General features: G+C 38.5%; 1 protein-coding gene across 2 annotated transcripts in view; it reads right to left on the reverse strand.

The window, feature by feature from the left end:
* RAB3C (RAB3C, member RAS oncogene family) overlaps nucleotides 1-27,866 on the reverse strand; it is a 156,127-nt gene that overhangs the window by 109,029 nt on the left and 19,232 nt on the right. For both annotated transcript variants that reach the window (XM_075183256.1, XM_075183248.1), the window contains exon 2: nucleotides 24,878-25,105. In XM_075183256.1, the coding sequence (XP_075039357.1) occupies nucleotides 24,878-25,105 (228 nt within the window). The remainder of the gene's footprint in view (nucleotides 1-24,877; nucleotides 25,106-27,866) is intronic.

A 27,866-nucleotide genomic window follows, 5' to 3' on the forward strand; every position in this document is an offset into this window, starting at 1 on the left:
ATAAAAAGGAAATTAAATTGATAAAAAAGATAGAAAACCAAAAATTGGTGAATGGGGATATAAAAACATATATACATATATATATATATATATATATATATATATTATATATAATATATATATATATATATATATATATATATATATATATATATACAAGTTAACCCGTGCATGATACTCATGCATTCTAGTCAAATCAAGCTACTTAAGATGTTAAAAAGGTTCTTGTCATGCATTTGGGCCTAGCCCAGGCCTCCTCAGGGGAAGAGCGTTACTTCCCGACGTAAGCGCCCCTTTTTAACGTGGTTTTCTCCACATGTCACCACCTCATCATTTTTCTCCATCACCTCATCCTTCATCTTTATCACCACATCTATCCAGATGTCTATCGAGACACAGGGATCTCTCTCAGCGGTCCTGAGTATCACACTCCTCTTGCTCTGTCACCCCCGGCAACCACCAACCACTCCCAACTGTCACCCCCGGCAACCACCAACCACTCCCAACTGTCACTTCTCCGTCAAGAAATATATATATATTTTTTTAAAATCTTTATAAGCACTTTTAACAATTAACAAATTAAATTAACAAATTAAAAACAACTTAGTATACCAAATTTCAGCCCTTTCTGAGTTTTTTTTCCACACACACTAAGAATTCAGTAGGTCAGTGTATAACTCCGCCCAGCAGGTGGCGCTGCAGCAAATTTAGCCCTTTCTGAGTTTTTTTTTCCACACACACTAAGAATTTAGTAGGTCAGTGTATAACTTCGCCCAGCAGGTGGCGCTGCAGCTTGGTTTTTTTTTTTTCACACACAGACACACGCCACCTGACTTTTATATAGTAGATATATATATATATATATATATATATATATATATATATTAACAGACTGACCTGATTCATATAAAACATTTTTTAGTTTAATGACAAATTTAATCATATAAAGATAATTCATCAGTTAAATAGTAAATTATACACTTATAATATAATTATAATATACTAATAATTCCACAATAAGATCACTTTTTCTGGCTACCCCATATAGATTGATTTTCTTACTAATATTTTCATTTGAAAGTGAATGGAATATTTTAGGAATACTATTATTAAATTAATTGCTATCTTTATCATATTTTAAATTACTGCAACACAAATGATTTACTACTTAACAAGTCCATTGTATATATCATTGTATGCCCATGTTCAACTTTTTTAGCTTCCTATATCTTTTCTAATATTGTTTTTTTCCTTTTTATTTTTTTTTTATTTCTTTTTCTTTTTCCTTATATAGGTTCAACTATAAATTAAATTTTCATTAGGATCCATTGTGGGTAGACTATCATCAGATTGAGTTTTGATATTATTAATATTACTATTTGTTTAGCCTTATCTCAGCTGATTACGGATGTCTGGATCCCAAATATCATTTTGGCTTGAAGTGCTCATAAACTCTCTGTTTGTGGATATTTTCTGAATTGGTAATTATTTAAAAAAAACATCCAGAATCTTCACTTTGTTTTCCTCTCACTTTACACTGCTAGAAATAGCATCAGAGAACATAGATGGGTGTTTGTAGTTAGAGCAGACTTTTCAGACTATGACAAAAAGCAATATCTGGTGAATCTCCAGAGACTCTTAGACACCTTTGCTGCACAGCTCTGTCACTAAGGGGGCCTAGAGGAATACAAGGTGTCAGAGAAAGTTGCAGAAGGAAGTCTGATTCTTTAAGACACTTCGTAATTTTAAATAAATACCAATTAGGAAAATTATCTTGTCAGCAATACAGAGACTATACTTAATTTTAATTACTCATTATATACAAAATATAGCCGTCCTTCCTCCCAGAACAATGCTATTTCTTCAACTACATAGGGTATCATCATCATCATTACCATTTATTTATATAGCGCCACTGATTCCGCAGCGCTGTACAGAGAACTCACTCACATCAGTCCCTGTCCCATTGGGGCTTATAGTATAAATTCCCTAATATACACACACAGAGGTCAATTTGTTAGCAGCCAATTGACCTACCACTATGTTTTTGGAGTGTGGGAGGAAACCGGAGCACCTGAAGGAAACCCACGCAATAACGGGGAGAACATACAAACTCCTCAGATAAGGCCATGGTCGGGAATTGAACTCATGACCCCAGAAGTGCTAACCACTTAGCCACCGTGCAGAACGCCCCATTCTGATTTTTGGAAACTACTCTGTATGAGATCGCAAGTCGATCTAGGTTAGATGGAGTGAAGATTTATTTAAGAGAAAATACCTGAAGATTACGGCTCCCATATATACTACATTTCACATTTTCCACACTAAAAATCGTTGGTTCACGTTAGTTGTTTTCTCATTATACAGATTCCAGATACACCCAAATTAACAAGTGGGACAGATTACTATAACAGGTGACTATATGGTTCTACCTTATGTGGGATGGTTTTATATCCTGACTGTTCTGTGCAAAGTTTAAATCACATTTGTGTCCTGGTTTTTCATTTTGAAATGATGGAGGCTCTACTGAAGGGATCTGGATGTTATCACTATGTTACTAATCTAGCAATATAATGCCACAAATATAAGACACCCCAAAACACTCATTTATGAACACAGAAAACTGCCTAGGTGAAGTGCGTATTTTTATGAAAGTCCTCATATTTTCTTACTTGATTTCTAAATACAGGAGCAGAACATTTTGAAACAGCGACAAACGGGCATTTTCCACATTTATAAATGACCCTCTTCAGACTTCATTTTTAAATGAAAAAATAGAGTCCTTCTATAATTAAAAACCTATTGGTTATCAGCCTTCATAAAATTAAAAATCCAATTTATTCCTTTGTCCATGCATTTGTCATTTCAGGTATAAGCTAAAAGAATTAAACTGTTTATATTAAACAAATCACTCTGTATAAAAGCATGTTACACAGTATTGAAAAATACCTAATGACGTTTAAAAGCAGTGGAGCAAATTGTTTTGACACATTACATTAAATGTCAGGTTACAACACATAATGTCGTCTCTCACTGTCATCAGCGATGACAACTTCTGGATTACAGTGCAATGGAAACACCCTTCACATGATGGCAAATGAATGACAGCCATCATGATGTATATATGCTCGGTACATAAAACAAATTCCTCCTTTGGAACTATTGTTTTATACACTTAGATATTTGGAATAACTGTTATTTTTCAAAGATAAAAAATCTGTCATTAAATATTTTATTAGCTTTCCTTGGGCGATAAAAACTCCAGTTACAATAAAGAAGGAATGTATGAGAAGTCACGACTCCATGTGTTGCCTGTGAGGCATTGTTTAATGAAAAAACATCCCCCCACCAAATCAGAAAGAGGAGGGTGACTTGACTATAAGCCATTAGGTAGTTTGATTGGGGGACTGGTAATTACTGTACTGACAAGTTTAGTATTGGAGACTGTAGCAGAGAGCGGAAAGTTAAAGCCTAGCTGTAAATCCAGAAAAAGCAGTCTGGTAATTGTTTTCCCAGCATGCCACTATCTTCCATTATGTATTGTATTTTTATAACTTTGATACTTATTATTCAGTCAAGGGAGAACTATTACTGTCTTTTCATTTTAGGTAAGGCTGGGTCAGGGCTGGATTAACCTGAGGTCTAACTGGGCTACAGCCCAGGGGCCTCGGGCATCCAGGGGGCCCTTTACAGTGCTCAGCGGCATTATTGATCGGTGCGGGAGCGTCCCCGGCCTAATCAATGCTGCTGAGCCTGTCACTGTAGTCTTTCCGCGGCGCTCAGTGATCTCCTTACTGAGGAGATCTTGTGAGTCTCACTCTCACGAGATCCCTTCAGTAAGGAGCATAGAGCGTTCCGCGGAAGAACTACAGTGACAGGAGGAGAACAGAAAAAGGTAAGTGCCTGGGGAAGGGCGGCGGGCGGCTCACAGGTGGGGTGCACAGGGGGGCTGGCAGATCTAAGCGGGGAGCCTCACGGGGGAATGGTGGCCCCCTTAGCCCAGAAGTCTGCATTCCCTTAAACCGGCACTGGTCTGGATACACACTAGAGTGTTTTATTGGACCAATCAGACGATAAACGACCGGTGTCACCTGCCGTCACAGACTTGTTTTATAGGCTGGTGTTTGTCCAGGGCTCCGCCCATTTGCTGGCCGGACTCTTCAGTTTTTTCATCCTTAACATACTCTGTTGTAATATTATATATCAATAAATGGTACTTCATTAATTTTTTCCAGATCTTCAAGATGAGCAATAACCTATATACAAGGAACCAATGACTTCAGAAAACAAAAAGAGTGTTATAATGCAGGCAATGTCCAGCGTATAACTAGGAGCAGGCCAGATTCTTGGAGAAGTTAATTGCTGGGGGCAGAAAATGCCCACAGTGCACCCATCCTAAGACCACACTAACAGGACAATTAAAAAAATACAATAACAAAGGCTACTGCTCAGATGGCATTTCTCCTCCTACACCAAATAATCTACCAGCTGCACAGCAATGTCTCCCCCAAGTTTTGTTCAACTAAATAGGCAAACCTGTAAGCGTTGACTCCACTGGGCCAGTGTTTGCAGATGGTATGTGAGTCAGTTGTTGGCTTGCCCATGTTCAGTGGAGCTGAAAACCAAGATTTTTGGATATATTTACTAAACTGCGGGTTTGAGAAAGTGGAGATGTTGCCTATAGCAACCAATCAGATTCTAGCTGTCATTTTGTAGAATGCACTAAATGCACTAAATATATGATAGCTAGAATCTGATTGGTTGCTATAGGCAACATCTCCACTTTTTCAAACCCGCAGTTTAGTAAATATACCCCTTGCACTTAACTGGCAGCAATCTCTTTCTTGTATTGGGCAAAAGGAAAAGGAGGCCTATTGTTGGCAAAACACCCGTTTTTGCAGGCAATAGGTTTTTTTCCCTTTAATAAAATCTGCTCCGAAGAGAGAAAAGCACTAGTAAAAACATATATATATATACATACACACACATACAACGGTGACAGCTCACACAACTAAAAACAATGAAGTGTAGCCATTTTTCCTTCTCGGTGAAAACTGTGAGAGTTCTGTCTCCAAGCAGCAATGAAAGGGTTAACGTCGCTGCTGACACGACACAATGTATCAGAGAGCGAGGGTGCTGAATTTTTCAGTGTGGAATTGACAATGTACTTATAAGGGGATTTTCCTACATTTTGTTTTTGAAGTGAATTAAGGATAAGCAGCTTAGTCCCTGCAGTTGAGGATTCATCACGGTTAGGAGCCGCCGAATGAACAGCATTGTGGATCAATTGGTGAAGTATCTCAGCAGAGCTTCACCAAACAAGATTGCACTGGCACCCAACTGGCAACTCCCATCGGCAAATTTGTTTCACATTATTAATCATTACATTAAATTCTCTTTATAATAATGCTCATATGAAAATGGAAGAGTTATAAATTGCACCCGAAAGCAAAAATCTTTTCTGGAGGATCACAATGAATAGAAGATACGTCCTTCAGGGGAGAGTGAGGATGCAACTCATCTATGTCCAGATAGCTCATCTTAGATGCAGCACTGTTTATTGACATTCATGTTAGGTGCACAATTTGCCGTTAACCACAGCAAACAATCAGACACTTGATTTCTTTTTTTAACTTGTACTAGATAGATAAAAGCTAATTGTTAATTGGTTATTGTGCACCAGTGCACATTTTGCACAAAATGCAATGATCTAAATGAACCATAGTTGCCTACTCTCCCGCATTGTTCGGGAGACATTTTTTAGCAGTTCAATGTCCGAATTTTTAGGAGTTCTTCCGGACTCCCGAGAAAGCAGGCAAGAATCCCGGATCCAGATTTCGGCGTTGTTGAAGATGGCGGGGGGAGGGGGCTAAATACATCATCGTGGGCCCGCCCCCTGTTGCCTGAGATTGTCAGGAGGCTGAGCCTAATGGTGCACTGCGCATGGCCACGCCCCCCTCGACAGACCTCCCTCCCGGAAAGCTGCCTGCAAAAGTAGTGAAGTATGAAATGAACCCTAGTGATAATTTTACTGCCTCACAGCCATATCAGTGTTGATTGATACCTTGCATACCTACAGAAAAAAGTACTTTAACAGAAAACATTACAGTATTTGAAATACGTGATTGTAACACAAATATTATACAAGTCACATAAACACTTGTTTAATAACAGTTACTAACACAAAACTATATTGCTTTATTGCATCAAGGCAGACAGGCCTTTATCCACATTCGGGGTATAAAGGGATTTTTTGTGATCTAGTGCACTGCTAATTAATTCAAATAAAACCCATCGTGCACTATGTCAATTTGAGCATGTTCACACTTCTTTCCTTTTAGTCTGTATACCATGTGTCAATGCTGCCTGTATAAACAGGGGATGTCTGTTGCTATAGGGATGAATGGTCCCAAGGGCTGTTTAGTTTTCACTGCCGTTTCCCTCCGTCTGTGTTCCATTTACAATACAATGGAGGAAAAGCTAAAAAAAGAAAGCTGCCTTGTCATGGTACAATTTTTCCTCTGTAGATGACGGTCTACAGTACAAAAGGATGTAGGAATCTGTGCTATACCTGGTATTATTTTCAGAAGTGTTACTGCATCCTCCACATTTGAAATACTCAGATGATGCTGTGAGTGTAACCGTGGTACAAATACATAATTATGATCTTGCAAAGGGGGTTTTCCTTTGCATTCCATTATTGTTAAATACAGTATAAAGCTTTGCTATATTCAAGCGTGTGTATTTAACCTTTATGTCTTATTTTATAATTTATCTAGGAGTTTACTTCAGTGTCTCACAGACATATTATAATTGCAGTTAATTAGGTAAGCTACTAATGTTTTAATTTTAAGTGTTATGGATATAATTAGAGGAGAGAATACACAGTATGTTAGGAATGGTCAGGTTGGATCTTATGGATAATGCAGCTCAAAGAAGAACTCTGCACAGAAATGGAGACAAATGAGTTAATATAAAGAATTAAATTGTATGCTCCATAGATACACCTTCCACGGGATCTGTCAGTTCACAATGAGTCCACAATGGCTGTAACTGCCCCGTGCTGCTCTCCTCTCTGCCATTACTGCTCAGCCTGTTCCAGTAGCACTCGCCGAGAATGTCCCCTGGGGATAGGGAGCTGAATGTGCCATGGGAACATTACAGCCAGAAGAACAACAAGAACAGGTACTTTAACTGAACAGTGGACATGAGAAGTGGTAATGTGCACAAGTCCATATATACAGTGAGAATAGAGAATGATAATTACACCCTGAGCATGAGAAGTGGTAATGTGCACAAGTCCATATATACAGTGAGAATAGATAATGATAATTACACCCTGAGCATGAGAAGTGATAATGTGCACTACTGTCATACAGTGAGAACAGAGAATGATAAATGCACACTGAGAATGAGAAGAGATGATGTGCACAAGTTCATACATACAGTAATAAAAGATAGTGAGGATTGCACATAGAACACGACTAGTGATACTATGTACAGGTCCATGCATACAGTGAGAATGAGAATTGCACATAGAACAATTGTCTCCAAATTACGTGCATCATATTAATTTAAAGAATTTTAAATATTAACTTTTTTTTCTCCCAAAATACTGCTCATTTGACCCTCATTTGTGTTTCATATAACTCTTAGCAGTAAGGAGACAACAGGACATTATTTCAAGCAACACATATCATAACTTTATTTTTATAAAAACATTCATTTATATGTGCATATTTATATATATGTGCATTGTGCCTTACTTGCAAAGTACCTAACATCCATGGTGCAAGTGACCAAACTATAACTGAATGAATAGCAGTGACTTGTAAACTAGGAATCACTCTCAAATATGCACAGACCCGACGAGTTCATATCTTGTTCCACTAAAGGACATCTAGTGCAAAGTGAGGAGCATTATGCATTGATCCCATGCTGGTGATCCATCCAGCTCTACCCATTGTCTTGTGCAAAATTATCACTTCTCATTCCACATAGTGCTCTGTGGTTTCAAAGAAATATGATCCTGGTCCGCAAATAGAAACGGCGACACAACAGCACTCATGGGACACTTAGACTCGGCTCTGGATTATAAGTTACCCTTCTTGACCCAGTGACTGACAGAGGCATGTTTTATTTGATACGCATCTCTATTGGATATGTTGTGTTATGATGCATTGCTGTAGTATATTTTTTCTTTGTGTAACTCACCAAATTAGCAGTAGCATTGTCAGTCTTTTGCATAAAAGGATGTATGTAAGAACCAGTACTAGACCTTCTTCCATTGTCTAAATGTCACCATAACGGCCATATCTGAAATAGAGTCAGTCTCCGGGAACCATATGCCAGATGTTTCTGTGAACTAAACGCTGCTACAAATCCATAATTATCTTCTGTGCTTTCTCCCATTGCAGTCAACGCTGTTAAATATGAATGAGGCTCCCAACAAGTCTGACTCACATACATCAGTTACTAGGAGTCTAATGGGTACCACTGACACATGTCTAACTAAACTCAGGGAAATCCTCTATGCTGGATCTGGCCTTAATGAGATACAGCAGTAATGGGCTTAATAATTCAAAGCTGTTTGAATGGCTTCCCTTGAATCATTTTGTATATGTCTATGTAAGCATTTTTGTCTTGAAATGCAGAATGTCTGCTCTTAGATGCTAAATATTCATAGATCAACGGTTCCGCCTGACGAGTTTACAGCGTTAACAGATGTAATAGATTTACACAGGCTACCAAAGAACATGTATGAACAATGTATGTAAAGGTAATCACAAGAAAATGGAAATGTCTGGGTAAACGAGGGATACCAAGCATATTGAAAGGAAGAGCTTCCACATAGGTGTGGTTCATGTGTTAATAAAGCAAATAGCAATCCATCATAGTAAGGGTCATGTATAAAACTACTGGCTGCAAGAGGGGATCTCGGTGACTTTGAAAGAGGAGTGATTCAGACACGTTTGGCAGGAGCTTCATTGGCAAATATAGCTCAACCGGTTAATGTTTAAGAAGCAATGGTGTCCAAGGTGATGTCACTGTGGAGCTACAGAACAGGATATCATAATTGTATTGTAGTGCATAAACCGCTCACCATACCTGGAAATGGAAGATTATGAGTCCGTGATGCAAAGACCACAGGCAATGGGCTACCGAGCAGTGAAAAATCTGATATGTTCATAGACTTGACAAATGGATAAGTGTTGCACCAACCTAAACAATTCTACAGCCCTGAGGGCTTGTTTCCAGCAGTCAAGGGTTCTGGTTTTTACGTAAAGTTATGGGGCACATTTTCTGGACATCGTTTACGTGCCTTCATTCCCTGGATATGGTTCAAGTGCCTTCAATCCCTGGGTATGGTTTGGGTGACTTCATTCCCTGGGCATGGTTTGGATGCATTCATTCCCTGGGTATGGTTTGAATGCCTTCATTCCCTGGACATGGGTTGGGTGCCTTCATTCCCTGGACATGGTTTGGATGCATTCATTCCCTGGGTATGGTTTGAATGCCTTCATTCCCTGGGCATGGTTTGAATGCCTTCATTCCCTGGACATCGTATCGGTGCCTTCATTCCCTGGGCATGGTTTGAGTGCCTTCATTCCCTGGGTATGGTTTAGGTGCATTCATTCCCTGGGTATGGTTTGGGTGACGTCATTCCCTGGGCATGGTTTGGGTGCATTCACTCCCTGGGTATGGTTTGAATGTCTTCATTCCTTGGACATGGTTTGGGTGCCTTCATTCCCTGGGCATGGTTTCGGTGCCTTCATTTCCTGGGCATGTTTTGGGTGCCTTGATTCCCTCGGCATGGTTTGGGTGCCTTCATTCCCTGAGCATGGTTTGCATGCCTTCTTTCCCTTAGAAGGCAAGGTTAATACTAAATGCTTCTTGGTACTGAGTGATAATATTCACCATATGTAGCAGCATTTCTGTCCTGATTGGAGGACAATGTTCCCATCCACAGAGCACATATGGCTGCCCAATGGTATAATGAGCATACCAGTAATGTTATCCATATGTCATGGAATTCCCAGTCACCAGATCCAAGTCCAATTGAGCTATTCTGGAACTACACCTGAGACACCATTTTCTATCACCATTAACAAGCTTTCCATTGCGGGATCTTCTTGTGGTGGCATAGTGCTACGCCCATCCTGCTTTTTATTTTAAATTGACTCTAAAGATGCAAGAAGCATCATTTTAGTGCTGTTTTTTGCATAAAGGCTTTATGTCTGATTTAAAGTTTTAATTTTACAGTTTCTCCAAATCATGGATAAGCTGTATTTAGCAATGATTGTATAATATTGTATCAGGGTGAAGCAGGGCAGAGTCACTAGCCAGAGCCAGACTATTATTAATCTCCCTCCTGCCCCTCTTCCAGTCAGTACAGTGTATACCCATCCTTTGCATGTGCTGGCTGCAAGGGCATGGATACTGCACTTGTGCAGGCCAGGTAACCACTTTGGTCAATGAAGTTTTAGCAGCGAGAGTTCCCACAAGATATTTGCCTTTACCTCACAAATGTTAATTAGGATCTATCACTAGCACTGCTGGCCCCAAAGGAAGAACCATGGTCCATTTGCTATGTCCAGTGAAGTGGACGGGTGTAAATATCCTCACTCTTCTCTCCTCCTCTTTTTCTACAACCTGTCCTCTTGACCATGTCCCCTCCAAGTTCCTCTGCTCCTTCTCTCCCAATGCCTGTTGTCACTTTGTTCAACTCTATAACCTCTCTCTCTCTCCACTGGTATCTTCCCCTCAGTCTTCAAGCATGCTCTCATCTCCCTTATTCTCAAGAAACCTTCCCTTGAACCATCTTCTCTCTCCAACCCTAACCCAGTATCTCTGCTTCCCTTTGCTTCTAAAATTCTCGAACAACTTGTCTTCAAGTTCTCTCTTCCCACTCTCTTCTCTTCCGTCCCCTTAACTCAACTGAAACTGCCCTCGCTAAAGTAACAAACAATTTACTCTCAGCTAAGACCAAAGGTCACTTCTTCCTTCTTGTACTCCTCAACCTCCCTGCTGCTTTTGACACCGTCGATCATTCTCTTCTCCTCGTCCTCCTACAAGCCTGCCAAGCTGTTATTCTGTAAGCCTAAGTACTTTATTTTATTGCTTCAACATTTGAGTTTACCTGCACCCCTGTGACTCTGGCTCCTGTGATATTTTGTCTCTGCTATTATTTTGTTCCATATCCCAGACTGTGTGTTATGCAGAACTATTGCTGTGTTTTACTCTCCAGCCTTTAAGGGCTTCTGTAACCTGCCATCACACGTGTTGAAAGAATTTATCATTATTTCACCTACTTGTAACTCCTCTTCCAATTGTTCAGTTAAACATGCAGTGATTTATAACAATGTTTTCTCTTATGATGTCATGTTATTCTCATTTCAGGAAAATATAATTTCTATCTAGTCTACACTATCATTTGACCATAAACACATCTTGTGTATCCTCATTGAATTATAGTTTTACTTCATTATGATTCATTGTTTGCTATGATTACTTGTGTTAAGTCTAGTGTCAGCGGTCTGTCCTACGGATGCAGTGAAAACTGGAATGCAATGATTTTGTAGTCATTTTTTTCCCAAACCTTGAGTTGTTCTGTACTCTGTACATGACATGTATTACTGTATATATCGCATATGCTAAATTATACAATATAAAAATTGCATGAGCTCCTGTTCACCAATGGGTGTCTATGCAATCGTAGCACAGAAACCACATGAATTGCCCCTAGTAATGGGTGACATATAATTTATTACTACCAATATTCCTTTTTATAACCCATAACTTGTTAGGACTTACAACTAACAACAACTAACAACAACTACTGACAAACAAAACCATCATCATCATCATAAATGCTGATAAGGCGTCAAAAAATTCTGTAGTGCCAATCAGAATCATACAGAAAGCAAATGAAACCTAGAAAAAGAACAAGGACATTGGAGATTGATGTAGAAGGTGGAAGCTTCAGACAGAGGGTAGAGAGGACCCAGCTCATGAGATCTTACAATCTGGCTTTATATATGGACTACACTAACCTAACGGAACCCTGGAGGCTCAAATACCAAATTATACTTTACAGGTTACAGAAGCTGTGGAGGGACAAACAAGTTATCAACAAAACAATATATAGTCAGCTATATTCAAATATATTACATCCTCCTTAACTTCTGTTATGTTCATTAATATGTTTATAGTCCTACTTTTTATAGTCTTAGGTTTCTGGATTTGAGAAGTCTAACTGCATGGGAAAACTTTGCAGTTCTCTATTAGCTTGTACAACTTCATAGAAAATACATAAACCAAAATTGAAAATGTCCTTGAAGTTGTTGTACGTTGCCCTTAACCTGCCTGGTTTCACTTGATTAAATAATGTTCTCTGGTGGCAATTCCTGTTGTCTTCTTTTCACGGCTTTAATAAACATTGGTGGGCACAAACTGCCTCTTTTTATCTCAGATCAATGAGGTTTCTTCTTATTTTTTTTTATAAATTGGCATTTTGATATAGTAAGAGCCTTGTGTTTCTACTTTCCTTTCCATAGTTGCTTGTAGTTCATTTTCAAATCTGTTCTCTACTTTAATATGGGAACTTGTCCCATTTCTTTTGCTCTTTGTGAGTATGTTTACATACTTTTCCACCAATCTGTCTGACTGTAGGAAGTATGGAATAAGAGTTGCTTGTTTCAATCACTATTCTATTGTGGACTTTGCGTGATGCATATTGAAGGCCATTGTCTGTAATCAGCTCATCACATGTAGCATGACTTCCCAGCGTGACTTGAGATGTCATATCACTGTGCCTCAAAATATCTGCCTCAATAATCCACTACAACTAGAAAAGTCTCCTATCTCCATGTGAACAGGTCATGTCCTTTATGAGATTTATGGAGACATCAATGGTTCTTTAATGTTTCTCTTTGATTTGCTTGACATGTTTGACAATTTGATATAAACTTCCATATTTATGTATAGCTAGAACATGGCACTGCTGGCATAGCTCTTGGTCAACCTTGATGTATTTGTGTTAATATTTCACTGAATAGACACTCAGGAATTACAATCCCCTGATAAGTGTGCATACATTTGCCTATGACAACAAGTTTTGCAAGTGCCAATAGTCCTTGATTACTGAATGTCCTTTTTCCTTTACAATCCAACACACAATATTGTCTATCAGTTTATTTAGCACTTCACCCTCCATTGTTGCTTTTGGCTTTGTACTTGTCACTGAAATGTGTGCTGTAGTGCCATGAGTGTGTTGCTCCAGTTCTTCCTATTTATCCAATTTGGGTCGGAATACACTGGATAATGTTTCTCTATTGGGATGTCTTTGCTATGTTTGTATTATATGGATAAGTCATATGATATTGTAATCTCAACATCATCACCCATCAGAGGTGTTTGAAGTATGTGTTGCATTGCTTTGTGATTAGTGTCAAGGACTGTTGTGTGACTTGTAGTGATGGAGCTTATCCCATCCCACTACTGGAGCCAACATTTCATTCTCAATTTGTATACAATTAATCTGTGTTGGAGACATGGTCCTTGAGACATAAGATATTGGCTGCTTTTTTGATTGAGCAATGTCCCAGGCTCTGTCTAATATGCAACTATTTTATACCAAAGAAACATAATTTTGATTTATGAGTTCTGAATTTTCTGACAGTCTCAAAGGCTTTCTGAGCATTAGAATACCATAAACCTATGTGTTCTATTGTGGAGAGCAGTATCTTGTGCTAGAGCCTTAGAATATGTAGACAAATAGCCGAACATGTCTAACATAGCTTCTAGCTCCTTCTGGGTTTTTCTTGCAGGCAGCTCCATGGCTGCTTTTATTGTCTTTGAATTTCAGTGCTTATTATGTATTATGTGCTTTTGTTTCATTACCCATTGTTTATATGTGTAGTTCAATATGCAGCTGGCTTGTGGCAGAATTATGGCGAAAGCAGACCATGCGGGTGGCGAGGGACCTGGCACTGAAGGATATCTGGCTACTGAGGCATGCTCAGTGACATATATATATATATATATATATATATATATATATATATATATAGAAATTGCAGTTCTCAATCTCCTCCAAATGTGCAGTGTGTGCATTGCTTTGGTTTTGCAAATGACATTCGCTGGTTGCTAAGCAATAGCTTAGCAACCAGTTTAAACGTATCACAATATAAAAGAGAAAACATCATTACTTCAGCATATATTTTGTAAACACAATGTACTGTCTATACAATATTTCCTAACAAACTGTATAATAATCAGTTGCATTGGTCAGTGATAAAAATTAACTTCTGTATAGAGATTGAGTCTAGAATGTGCTTCTTTGCCGAAATTCAACATGGATGTGCAGAATGGGTCTCATTAAAAGTAAAGGACTCAATCTCTGCTAGCTCTAAACTGGTGCAGAGTCCTTTTGCACATTTTATCTTATTTTAATAATCTGCGCAAACTGAGGCAAGTGGTGGGATTAAAGTAGATGTTGTACTGTGCATTGGATGTTTTGCGATTCAAAACTGGCCTTTGCTGCAGGAAACCTTTTGTCACCCGATCGAATATTTTCATCTATACAGCTTATCAATACTCAAAGAGAGAGAGAGACAGAATATTGGTTCAGCCCACAAAGTTGTTGCATATCTCGCAACAACAAGAGGAATGATCACATGACAATGAAGGCGTGGCCACGTCGCGATGAAGCATTAGGCTGCGCAATACTGCCCTTCTCTTCCCTCCTAACACCCAGTCATTGCCGTGTGCATGAGCCAGAGATACCTTCCAACGTCCTGACCTGTCCTGATCAGTGTGTTCCTGACCTGTCCTGTGTGTAAGCCACAGGTATACTGTACTGTAACGTCTAGGGGCCTGATTCATTAAGGATCTTAACTTGAGAAACTTCTTATTTCAGTCTCCTGGACAAAACCATGTTACAATGCAAGGGGTGCAAATTAGTTTTCTGTTTTGCACATAAGTTAAATACTGACTGTTTTTTCATGTAGCACACAAATACTTGATAGCTTATTTGTACACTGAAATTTAAAGTTGATATTTGTGTGCTACATGAAAAAACAGTCAGTATTTAACTTATGTGCAAAACAGAATACTAATTTGCACCCCTTGCATTGTAACATGGTTTTTGTCCAGGAGACTGAAATAAGAAGTTTCTCAAGTTAAGATCCTTAATGAATCAGGCCCAAGGTGATCATCTGTCGGTAGCTGGACAATACCTTGTATTTAACAGTATTGTATCAAATTATGTTTGGAAGCATTGTACAAAAGTAATAGGCAAGAGCAGTAGTCCATAGAGCAGACAGGGCCCAACAAGGAAAGCTACACCATTCTACTCTGATTGTGTTATACCATGATTCATAGTTTAATTGTTCACTGATGGGCTATAACTAATGTTATTTGCAGTACACAGACATTTTAGGCCTGATTCATTAGGGCATCTATCTGCTGATTTTGAGGGTATCGTGAGGCAAAATGACTCTGCACATGCCCAGAACAGAGCAATACGGTGGAGAAACAGAGAGATACGCTTATGTACGCAAGCAATGTCCGTGCGAAAGCGGGCGTATGACAGCGAACGACTTCGAGGCATGAACTGGGTGGGGAAAGGGCGTGTTGCCATATTCGCTGCAAAATAGGGGCTTGCCACACCCGAGCGCATGCAAACAGGGGCGGATCAAGCTTCACGGCTGAGAAAGTAACTAGTCTTTCTGACGTATCTCTTACACCAGCTTCGGGGTTAGTCTAAGCCCCCATCACTAATGATAACAGTATCATATGCATGCTGTAACATAATTTTGCAATCACAAGCAACTGTAAAATGTATTTTTATCTTCAGTGGGCATTAACAACATTCTAATAAATGTATTTCATGCAAAAAATATCATTAATGCTTTTATTATTATACCTTGTGACAGTAATTACATATATATTTTTTCCCCTGTGCCCTTTTTAGAATTTTTAATCCACATCAGTACATTCTGTTGTTTTTTTGGTGTACATTTATCCAAGGCTTGCAACATAGATATATATATATATATATATATATATATATATATATATATATATATATATATATATATATATATATATATATATATATATTTATTTTTTCTTAAAAAAAAAAAAAAGGATATTCCTCTTATTTTTTACCCTAAAGAAGGGACATTTTTAACATAAAGCAATATCTAATATATATATTTGTCCCTTTCTAATGATTATTAACTCCCATACATTTTTAAAGAAAAGGAAGTTTGTGATGAGGGTAGCAGGACATGAAAAAATGACATCATCCCCTATCACTGTAACAAACGAGGTAATCGTTTCCTTTCCACACACACAATATGGCCTAAAAGCCAGTATCATCATATGGGATCCAGTCACAATATTGCCATAAATCATTACATTGTTACAGACAAAGTAAAAAAAAAAAATGGTGGGAACCTCAAAACAGCTGAAACAACTGTAGTGCAACCTAGACATGGACTAGAAAAAGATGGTGGGCCAAATAGCGTGGGTTAACCTCAACTTCACTATTACCAGCACTAGACTATGCTACCCGCATAGGGCCCCCTGCCAGCAACTAACCCCAGAGCAGTCAGTATTGGGCTGCATTCACCCCCACCCCACCTCCCTAGGGGTACCCACCCCTGTGTGCGGTAATAATAATAATACAGGGATGTATTTTGTCCCTGGTGCACTACAGGTCCCAGGATGGGCAGGGTGACATTAAGTAGAACTAGTACTACAAGCACAAGTATACTCCATGGCTCCATGGCTGCAAGCCCGGAAGGGCTGGCAAATTTTAGCCTGGGGGGAAAGACCATACTTGCCACCTCTCCCTGAATGTCAGGGAGACTCCCTGAAATAGGGGTGATCTCCCTCACTTCCTGAAGAGTCTGGCATTCTCCCTGATGCTGAGCCAGTACAAGACGTGGTTGGCTTCGCCATCTGTGGCATGGTGACACAGTTGAGAAATTGTGTCCTATGTCAATGTATTGATGCCTATGGAGGTGGCCATTTTCATGGAGACCAAGATTTAATCAAAAACTGACAGGTAAGACAACATGACTTCAGCAATGGAGACATTAATGTAAAAGACACTTCAGTCTCTAGAGATTCATTAGCTGCTTTTCTTTAACACATAGTTGCCTAGTCTCCTGGAATGTCCGGGAGACTCCCGCATTTCTGGGAGACCTCCCGGGCTCCAGGTAGAGCAGGGCAAACTCCTGGTTCTCGCCCCCGCAATAGATAAGTGGCGGGAGGAGGGGGGCTTAATTTCGTGTCACAATTGGCCAAAATTGTGACAATCGTTTAGGGGGCGGGACCAAAATTATGCGCTTTGTCAAGCTCCGCCCCCGCATACCCATCTCCTCCGGGATCTCCCTGAAGTCAACGAGGAAAAGTTGGCAAGTATGGGAAAGACTCATCTCAGCAGCCTATTAGGAACATTTTAAAGGAAATAAAATGCAGGTGACCCAGCCCAAGGTAGCCCACTATGGGATCGGCCCGGGGGAGCAGATGCCCAGCCTGACGCCAGCTGCAAGTCCATGCTGGGACCTATAGTACCCCAAAGAAACATGTAAATACAGCACAAGAGTAAACATCATTTTTAATGCCTTAAATGCCCCACATTATTAGTCACATGAAGGGTTTGTCACCTGTAATACATTGTGTGATTCAATAAAAACCCAAAACCCAGGTAGATGATGCAAAATCAGCTCCCCTGCAAAGTAAGCTCTTTGTAAATACATTATTTATATTATTTAAAATGTATTTTACTATACATTATAATACATTGAAATAAATAAATACTTGAGTTGCGTTGAGTTGAGATCATTTTCTAATAAGTAACTTTGAGTTCTTAGGTAAATACAACATTCTGTACATTCTGTATATATACTTGTAAACCAAATCCTTAAATAATGTTGTATTTACCTAAGAACTCCCTTGCAAAGTAAACTCAAAGCTACTTAATAGAAAATGATCTCAACTCGGAACTCAACTGTGCTAAACTATTTATTAATAACACCAATGCATCTCACATGCGTGTGCCGTGCACCCGGAATTGGCTGGATTCTGTCATCGGACGCAGGAATGTGTTCAAACCTGTTTGACATTCTCAGTTTCTTAACTAGTTCAGGACAATAGTCCCCTATTTTTCACCCACAACATCTATCACACAAAACTTATTTTACCATAATATAAATTCCTGAAACTCCAAAATTAAAATAACAGTGGAAATAGGTTCTTATAAATATTTTACCTTATTTGGAACTTAAAAGGAAATATGAGGTAGGTTCTACAGACTGAGCGAACGTCTGGTAACATGAGTGTGCCAATTTTTCATGTAAAAATGATGGCACTCCTAGATATGTTAGACATAGGGGCATATTCAATTGTCAGCGGAAACGCTGAAAATCCCGCGGTCTGCGCACTATTACCGTTATTACGGTAATAGTGCGCGGAAAAAGCGTTACTACGATAATTTTCTCACTGGAATTCAGCTCGCAGCTCCCTGAGCCGCGAGCTGAAATCCAGCTAACTACTACCGTAATAACGGTAGTAGTTTTTACGCGGCGGGACTTCCGGGACAATTGAATATGCCCCATAGTTCTATACAGGCTATGAGCACACTTACTCTGTATGTTTATTTTGCTCTCTGACAATTTTAGTCCTTTCTGAACATGACCTTGTCTACATTTATATTATACCATGTCCACAATCATATCAGACATGTCCCTAGCACACAACCCAGCCCATTGTATTGTGAGTGGATTACCATTCATGAATACCATTGACAGAAGGGTTTTAGTAGAAAATAGTGACATGACGTACAAAGACACCACAAGACAGTTTTGTACGATGTAGGCCTAGATACCTCTCTAAGGAAGGTAAATAAATTGTTGTCACATACGTTTTATATTTTATTCTCCTAATATTTATATCATACATAACACTAGTTATACTTTAAAAAGTCATTGTATAGAGAGGTTCTCTGACTATAATTACTCAATCTCTTTTATTTTACTAGACATTTATATAAAAATAAAATCAACATAAAGAATACTAAACATATCGTAGTTCCCTTCAAGTTCTAGAAACATTAAACTGATAAATCATTATTACTGGAATTAGATAATAAAATGTTAAGATGGACATGGAAAAACTACCATTAATGGGAAATGTCATTATTTTTTCTCTTGCATAGATAAGTTGGGAATTAATTTTTTAAAATGATATACATTCTATATATTTTTGGATATACAGCTTGATGGATCCTTTATTGTTGCTGTGCCAGGATACTAATGAGGGTCGGAAACCAAGAAATTCATTATTATAATACATAATCAATGTTTAGTTGACCAATCACATTCAACTAAGACTTGAATGGCAAATGTCCCACGGAAATGTTGTCTAAACGCATGCAGATTATTATTATTATTATCATTTATTTGTTAGGCGGCACAAGATTTCCGCAGCGCCTTACACAGTACAAACAGTAGACTATACAGGGTGAAACAGTACAGAACAATAACCAAAAATACTAATACTTCAGAAACTCCAAGCAGGCTGCTGCAATAAGCACGGAGCAGAAGAACAGGTGAGGAGACAGGAGGGAAGAGGGCCCTGCTCATGTGAGCTTACATCCTGAAGGAGGGTAGACAGAACCAGGCACAAGGGGAGCCAGAAGAGAGAAGGGAGAGCGAGTGGAGGAGGTGAGGTGGTTAAGTAGATGGTTGGTAGGCTTTGCGGAAGATGTGAGTTTTGAGTGCACGTTTGAAGGAGCACAAAGTAGGAGAGAGACGGATGGAGCGAGGGAGGTTGTTCCAGAGAAGGGGGGCTGCACGGGAAAAGTCTTGGATTCTGAAGTGGGAAGAGGTGATAAGAGAGGAGGAGAGGCAGCGATCATTGGCTGAGTGCAGGGAGTGAGCCGGAGTGTGTATGGAGAGGAGGTTAGAGATGTAGGGGGCAGTAGAGTGGGAGAGAGCCTTGTAAGTGGTGCTGAGGAGCTTGAAAAGGATTCTATAGGGGAAGGGAAGCCAGTGTAGGGCAAGGCAGAGAGGGGAGGCAGAGGAGGAACGGCGTGAAAGTAAGATGAGTCTTGCGGCCGCGTTGAGTATAGAGTGGAGGGGGGGAGAGATAGGAGTGGGGGAGGCCAGTGAGGAGGAGGTTACAGTAATCCAGGCGGGAGATGATGAGTGCGTGGAGATCCGACTGTTTGCTTCATGTGTGAATAATTGGATCCCTCTCCAATTTGAACACATATGTGGAGGGCCAAATCTTTAATTTCAGTCATTTAGCAATCAATTGCCAAAGTGATGTAGTTGTCCAATAATATATATAGACTGAGGAGCAATGTTGTGACAATATGGCTGAAAATATCTACATAACATTACCTGATTGCTGTGTCGGTATAGTTCAAAACTTGTACTGCACATACGGATGTGTAATCATCAACCAAGCTCTATCTTTACACTGGGTAAAAGAACCTTCGCCCAGGTCATTCCTGGGGATCAATTAATCAGACAAGTTATTTTAGGTAGCATGATACATCATCCCAGATGAATGAGACAGCATGAAGTGTTATAACCTAATCTGAGACAATGTCATGTCTCTCCTTCAGTAAACAGCAGTCACTGCTTAATAATCTCCCCTCATAATTTTCACCTTCGTACACCTAAAGCCATCGACCTAAACAAAGACTCACTTGTGTATGAAAGAGACGCTTCCTTAGACTGACCTCTGTATGTAACCACCATCAATCTCCTCATATTCTGTTGTATACGTAATTATTAAGTAGATTGTTTGTCACGGTGTAATTGAATCTCTTTCTTACAACAAGCCTGGAATCTGTCCCAAACACTTTACTCTGATTGTACTTATTGAGCGTGCCGTGACCTGGTACAGACTGTAAGCGGGAGCTTATGTTTCCTGTCAGACTCTTTTACATAATTTCATAATATTTTTAGACTTGTCTTTCGCCCACCTCACCTCAGACATGGAAATATATGGAAATACACAAAGACATGAACTAAGGGACTGTGAGAAAAAAATGCTCTATAAACCGTGTTTATCAAAGTGGACCACACATTAAAAATCATATCACAGGGTGTCCAGTTGACTATGCTTTAAAGAGCTAAATATTTATATTGACCCTTATACTGTAGATGTATAGAAGCTCCGATTCCCAAACCATCCTCTGACATCAGGGCGAATCTCTAATTGCGCTGGCAGTTTGAATTACCCAATGACAGCGTCCTGAGAGTGTCCGGCTCGGTCAGTATGAATAAAGACTTGCGCTGACAGTGTGAATTCCCCCTGGGAATTATGGGTAGGTAGCATGAGGTGCACTTCTACTAGTATGTTAATTTGCAATGAATTCCTACACACCCATGTGACATGGACTTAGCTCTGTGGTGGTACAAATTCTAAATTAGTAACCTGGCCGTCATTAAATTACTGTTCACAACCTGCCTTCCAGTTGCAGTGGAAATATAATCACAGGAAGACCACCTGAAAATGGCAGCCCTGGACAAACGGCCTCTCTATTGTGACCTGAAATCATTACTGAATAAGTAGACAGTCAAAAACACTATTATATTATGCTACATTATATTATTAATAATACATTTATTATAATCTACAATTTGCACAGTCTGAGATCACAGTGAGAGGAGAGTCCATTGAAGTCAAGGGTTTGGAGTCCTTACATTAAATTAAACTAACTACAGTAACAAAGCCCACATACAAAATCACTCGGAACACACAATGGTCGACATTGATTGAAACTTTCCTACAGGATTTGTGTAGAAAAGGATGTTTGTCATCCATAACAACCAATCAGATTCTAACTGTCATTCAATGTAAGCAAGCTTCTGATTAATTGTTATGGGCAACCAGGCTTGAAAAATATGCAATTAAAATTAATTTGCTTAGACATCCAATTCGTGGAGATTAAAAATTACATGCAATAAAGCACACAAGAAAACATAAATCAGAACAAAGCATTTAATATAAAATCAATCTGAGGCCCCACGTAAGTATATACAAACTCTATAAAAATTAATTAATAATATTAAGACTGGTCTAAAGTAGATTAAGACAAGTGTCAATTGTAGCTAATAAAATATTCCTGAAACAAATTAATTACAGCATAGCAATTGAATTGTATCCAACCAAAAAAATTAGCCTTTAAAATTGATTATACAATTTAAATCACAATATTTGCAAACCAGCATATTAAATCTGTGACAGCTGTGTCTTGCTTACACAAAGGTGGTGGCCTGATTCCTTAAGGAAAGTAAAGCAAAAAAAATGAGTAACGTTGAACCTTGGCAAAGCCATGTTACAATGCAAGGGGTGCAAATGGGTTTATTATTTTGCGCATAAGGAAAATACTGACTGTTTGTTCATGTAGGACGCAAATACTTGATAGCTTTATTTTTACACTGACACTAAAAGTTCTAGGACATGCCCTACCCCAATTATAAATCTGTCTCCACATTATAAATTTACCTCCCCCTCCAATGCAACATGGTTTTGCCAAGGTTCAAAGTTACTCAATTTTTTTGCTTTACTTTCCTTAATGAAGCAGGCCCAGTATGTTTAAGTATGGAATTCAGCAATCAGTTAATGAATCTTCCACAGTAATATTTAGTCATATATTGATGTCATTTCAAGGTGTATTAAACATCCATTTGTAAAATTACACTAAACTAAAGGTATTTAGTAAGAAGAACTCACAAATGGACAAAAAACGATATCCTAATTGCCATCCACATGGCAAGACTTCACAGATCCATTCATTCAATCATGATACTTATATCCCTCACCATGCATGCGATGCAAAATAAAAGAAACTTGCTACCAAAATTAATACACATATATAGTGCACTTTGTTTTTACCCTGAGGAAGAAAACGGGTGGTTCCGAAACGCGTTAGCGAGATTCTGAGTGGATCTCCTACTAATCTGAGGCTCATAGCATAAAAGTAAATATACCCAAAAGAGCCAGCTTTCCTATTTATAAGTGTTTAACGATGTATTAATGAATACTTATTGCTGAGTTCTGTGTACAATGATTTGATATTAAAAGATTTGTTAAAATTTATATATAGTAATTTAATTGTTCTCACATATTCGTTCTCCAAATATATAATTACAATGACATATTTTCCAAGTCTAAATTTAAAATCAATTACTGTATCTTCAAGAATTTTAGTAGTTTATGAGTACGGCCTCGGAGGGAGGGAACAATTGTCACAGCTCCCATGTATCGATGATATTTTCTTTATTAATTTACATTATGCAGTGGTGAAGGCTGTAATCAATGATATCCCCGTTGTGCACAGCAGACAAAATCTGGATTATGGCAGCAATCTGAGTAGACTCTCTAGACTGGAGAACAGAGGTTGTGATCACGAAGGAAATGTGATCATAACAGAGGCCAACAACTTACATTTAAACATTTAAGATATAAAGGAAAAGATTGTATAGCCAACATTAATAGCCTAATAAAATATGTTGATTTATTATATAATTGATTTAGCTTTTAAAACATCCCTTTACTAATACATAGTGCAAATATGTAATTTAAAGGGAAAGAAACCACAAATGTAGCTTAGAGAGTACAACAAAGTCTATTAATTAGTAAAGAGCAAATAGAACACTAAAACAATAAGTAATTCTAAATAATGATGTGTCAATGTGCACATTAGGTAACTATTGGACTACTGACCACATTTTGTTCTGTATTTTAAATAAAACAAATGCATTCAGCGATTTTCCCCCAGGTAAGCTGTATTTAAAGTACAGTGGCACAGTGGTTAGCATTGATGCCTTACAGCGCTGGGTTCATGAGTTTGATTCTGACCACGGTCCTGTGTGTATGAAGTTTGTATGTTCTCCCCGTGTTTGCGTGGGTTTCCTCCCACACTCCATAGACATTCTGAGAAGTTAATTGGCTTCTGACAAAATAAACCCTAGTGTGTGTGCGCGCGTGTGTGTGTGTGTGTGTGTGTCCATGTAGTAGAGAATATAGATTATACATTTTGGGTGGAGTTCTTTATACAAGGGGCCTGATTCATTAAGGATCTTAACTTGAGAAACTTCTTATTTCAGTCTCCTGGACAAAACCATGTTACAATGCAAGGGGTGCAAATTAGTTTTCTGTTTTGCACATAAGTTAAATACTGACTGTTTTTTCATGTAGCACACAAATACTTGATAGCTTATTTGTACACTGAAATTTAAAGTTGATATTTGTGTGCTACATGAAAAAACAGTCAGTATTTAACTTATGTGCAAAACAAAATACTAATTTACACCCCTTGCATTGTAACATGGTTTTGTCCAGGAGACTGAAATAAGAAGTTTCTCAAGTTAAGATCCTTAATGAATCAGGCCCAGGATCTTTAAAGGGTAATCAAAGCATTGTGATTCTAAGAATGTCCTTTCAAGCCTTCCTCATGCTCAGCTACATATCATAAATGCAGACATCACGAGTAACCATGCAAATTACAATTCAGACAATGAAATAGCTTAATGCTTTTATGGCTGTTTGTTGTTTCACAAAATATATCAGTCTAAGTGTTCTGAATGGTAAATGTGATTCTCGTCATCCTATCGCTTTGCGAGACCTGCACTACACGATGAAATATGAGCAATACCAGCATGCATTATTTATTGGGTTATGAAAGGCACCATTACATCTAATCTTAAAAGATGATGTATGTGTGTTAGTGCTTTGTTTAATAGTGAAAATTCATGTTCAATTTTCTTCTCATTTATTTTTTAATTCACGGCCTCTAGATAAAATTACAAAAGTTTTATGAAAGACAAACTAGATAACTCACCCAGATTTGCAGCTTAATTCTCTTTTCATTCTTGAAGACGGTCTTAACCTTGAAATCAATCCCAACCGTGCTCACAAAAGCAGACGTGAATGAATCATCGGCGTAACGGAACAAGAAGGAGGTTTTGCCAACACTGCTGTTCCCGATGATTAGCAGTTTGAACATATAATCAAAGTTCTGATCGGAAGTGTCTTTCTGTCCATATCTGGAGTCTTGTACAGATGCCATCTGGAATAGACGAAGTCGGGCAGATTACTTGGGGCTCTTTAACTGAACTTTCAACAATTAGATCTAACAACTAAACAATTGTGCAATCTGTCTTTATATAATATATATAAAACTTTGACATACTGTATATTTAAAGGAAACAATCATAGAGATCTATATCAATATAACACATACTTGGACTATTCAGTGTGTATTAATAGACAAAGTTCTATAGTTATGATTCTATGAAGTGTTTAAGGATACCTTCTCTTTTGTTGCTATCTGAGGAGGTTATTAAGCCAGCTAATCCTCTATGCACAGTAACAGTGATACATTATTTTTCAAATGGGAAATTCAGGACAGTTTATACACCACCCAGACCATAGCACCAATCTACCCAACCACGTACTGTATCGGACAAAGCTCCTATCAAATATTGATAGGCTCCATGCCCAGAGATGTACTAATCGGCGGCTTAGTATATGGTTTGCAGACCGCTATACATCGGATGACGGTTTTGAGATTTTGAGATTCTGCAGTTTGAAGCACCTGTAAAAAACAATATAAAGAAAAATGTCCCCTTAGTCTGAAAATAGATAGTAGTGCCGCTTGTATAAATTACTAAACTAGTGTTGCGGCCTTATCTAATAAGTTATTATTGCCACTATAATGTCTATGTAAATCTTACCTCCCTAATAAATACCGACCTAAAATCTTCTTCCTTTCTTGTTCCAATGTAATCGAAAGTGAAGATAGATAATAGGAAATAAAAGAAGAACCGTATGGACCATAAGGACTACTGCCAAGGAGCACCCAATGCAAAATTAGTTCATCTCCGCTGAGCTGGGCAGCCAATCAGGAGCAGTCTCTTACACGGCTTGTCCAATCACATATAGAGGCCACTCCTGGTTAACTGCCCAGCTATTAAGTAGTCAGGGTCACCAGAGATTAACAAATTTTATGTCGGGTGTTACCTTGGAGTGGTCTGCTTAAAAAAAATTAAAATAAAATTCCCATAATGATTACCCATCTTCAGTTTGGATTATATCAGAACAAGAAAGGAAGGAGAATTTAGGTAAGTATTTATTAGGGAGGCAAGATTACATAGATATAATGAGCAAAATAATAATGTATTAATTAAGGGCATCATTTCAATGTATTATTTTACACAAAGGACTAATTCTTTTCATTCTACTGTGGGCAATATTATTTATTTTTCGACTACAGGGGCACTATCATTTATTTTACTTTCTACCGGGGCTCTACTCTTTATTTTAGATTTTATGTGGACACTAATCTGTCGTTTATTTTCTACATCATCAACACTTGTAATGCAGGCTCTTGGGGCACATGTGCATGCTGACATGCATGCACTCTATGGTGAGTATTACCCTGGTACATACTGACCAGAGGTAGCAGAAGGGGCCCAATGCTACTCAGCATTGGGTTGAAACTCTCCAGGTATGGGGTCCAGGTCAGTTTTTCAGGCCAACCCCCACAGGACCAAACCCAATGCCGAGTAGCACTGGGTATATAAAAAATGGAGCCCCTTCCTTGCTTCCCAGTTTCAGCCATCACTTAATACATTGTGCGATCTGAATGCATCCCATTTGAAAAAAAAAATGAGGATTCTGATTTCAGATTGGGCGGTTTTGTTTGCTGCGCTTTGATGTGCGGTTTGGCCTTCATTAAGTTGTATGGTTTACAAACCGCACGTCAAATCACATTAAAACCTGAGGTTTGATCAAACACAGGGTAGTAAATTTTACCCCTCACGGCTGCACTTGCAAAAGACTGACAAAAACTGATGTAGTCCCAGAGGCATCAGTAGTCGCTGCGTACCCCAAAGTCCAAAGAGACCAGGGGGTAAATGTATCAAGCTGAGAGTTTTTCAGCAAGTTTGAAAAGTGGAGATGTTGCCTATAGCAACCAATCAGATTCTAGCTGTCATTTTGTAGAATGTACTAAATAAATGATAGCTAGAATCAGATTGGTTTTTCAAACCCGCTGGAAAACTCTCAGCTTGATACATTTACCCCCAGATGGGGTACTATAAGTGGATCACCACTGGGCTTTCTCCCAGCCCCCTAAGTGCCTAAGTATTCTCAGAGTTTGGGTGTATGACAATACAACACATCTGCTGCATTAACTGATCTGTTCAATTACATTAATGGAGTAAATTTACACTTAAGTACATTTTCAGACTACCAGATAACACAACATATACCACAGACACTCTGAATGTGTGGTCCACATAAAGAGGACATGTGCTTTGTGACATTATAAATATAAAATCTGTTAAAAATCATGTTATGTTTGTTTCATAACATCTCCCGAGCTAATGATATGTAAATATTTATTTTTGGTACATATACTTTAATGTATTATGGACTATATTTGTATACACTGTTGTACAGGAAATTACTGTACAATACATGCAGGAAATTAGGGGTAACTTTGAATATGGACAACGGTGTCAGACAGTATATATCTCTGACATGCTGTACGTCATCTACACTCATATCCATAACTCCTGAAGACGTGACATGTCAGCATCTGTCATCCCTGCCCTGTATTTGTCAGTGTGTTCTCATTAAGATGCACAAAAGACTTTACAGCCAAATCGAACGTTTTAGCTGTCGTTTGTTTTAGTAGAAGAACATTTTTATTGTTTTACTTGTATGAAATAGTAATATGTTGTCTTTTTATTAGGTTTGCACTACCAGCCTGTCTATTTTGTATATTACAATTACGGTATCCGTTTTTCAATATTGGGAATTCT

The sequence above is a fragment of the Mixophyes fleayi genome, chromosome 1, assembly GCF_038048845.1.
Source record: "Mixophyes fleayi isolate aMixFle1 chromosome 1, aMixFle1.hap1, whole genome shotgun sequence".
Classification (NCBI taxonomy): Eukaryota; Metazoa; Chordata; class Amphibia; order Anura; family Limnodynastidae; genus Mixophyes; species Mixophyes fleayi.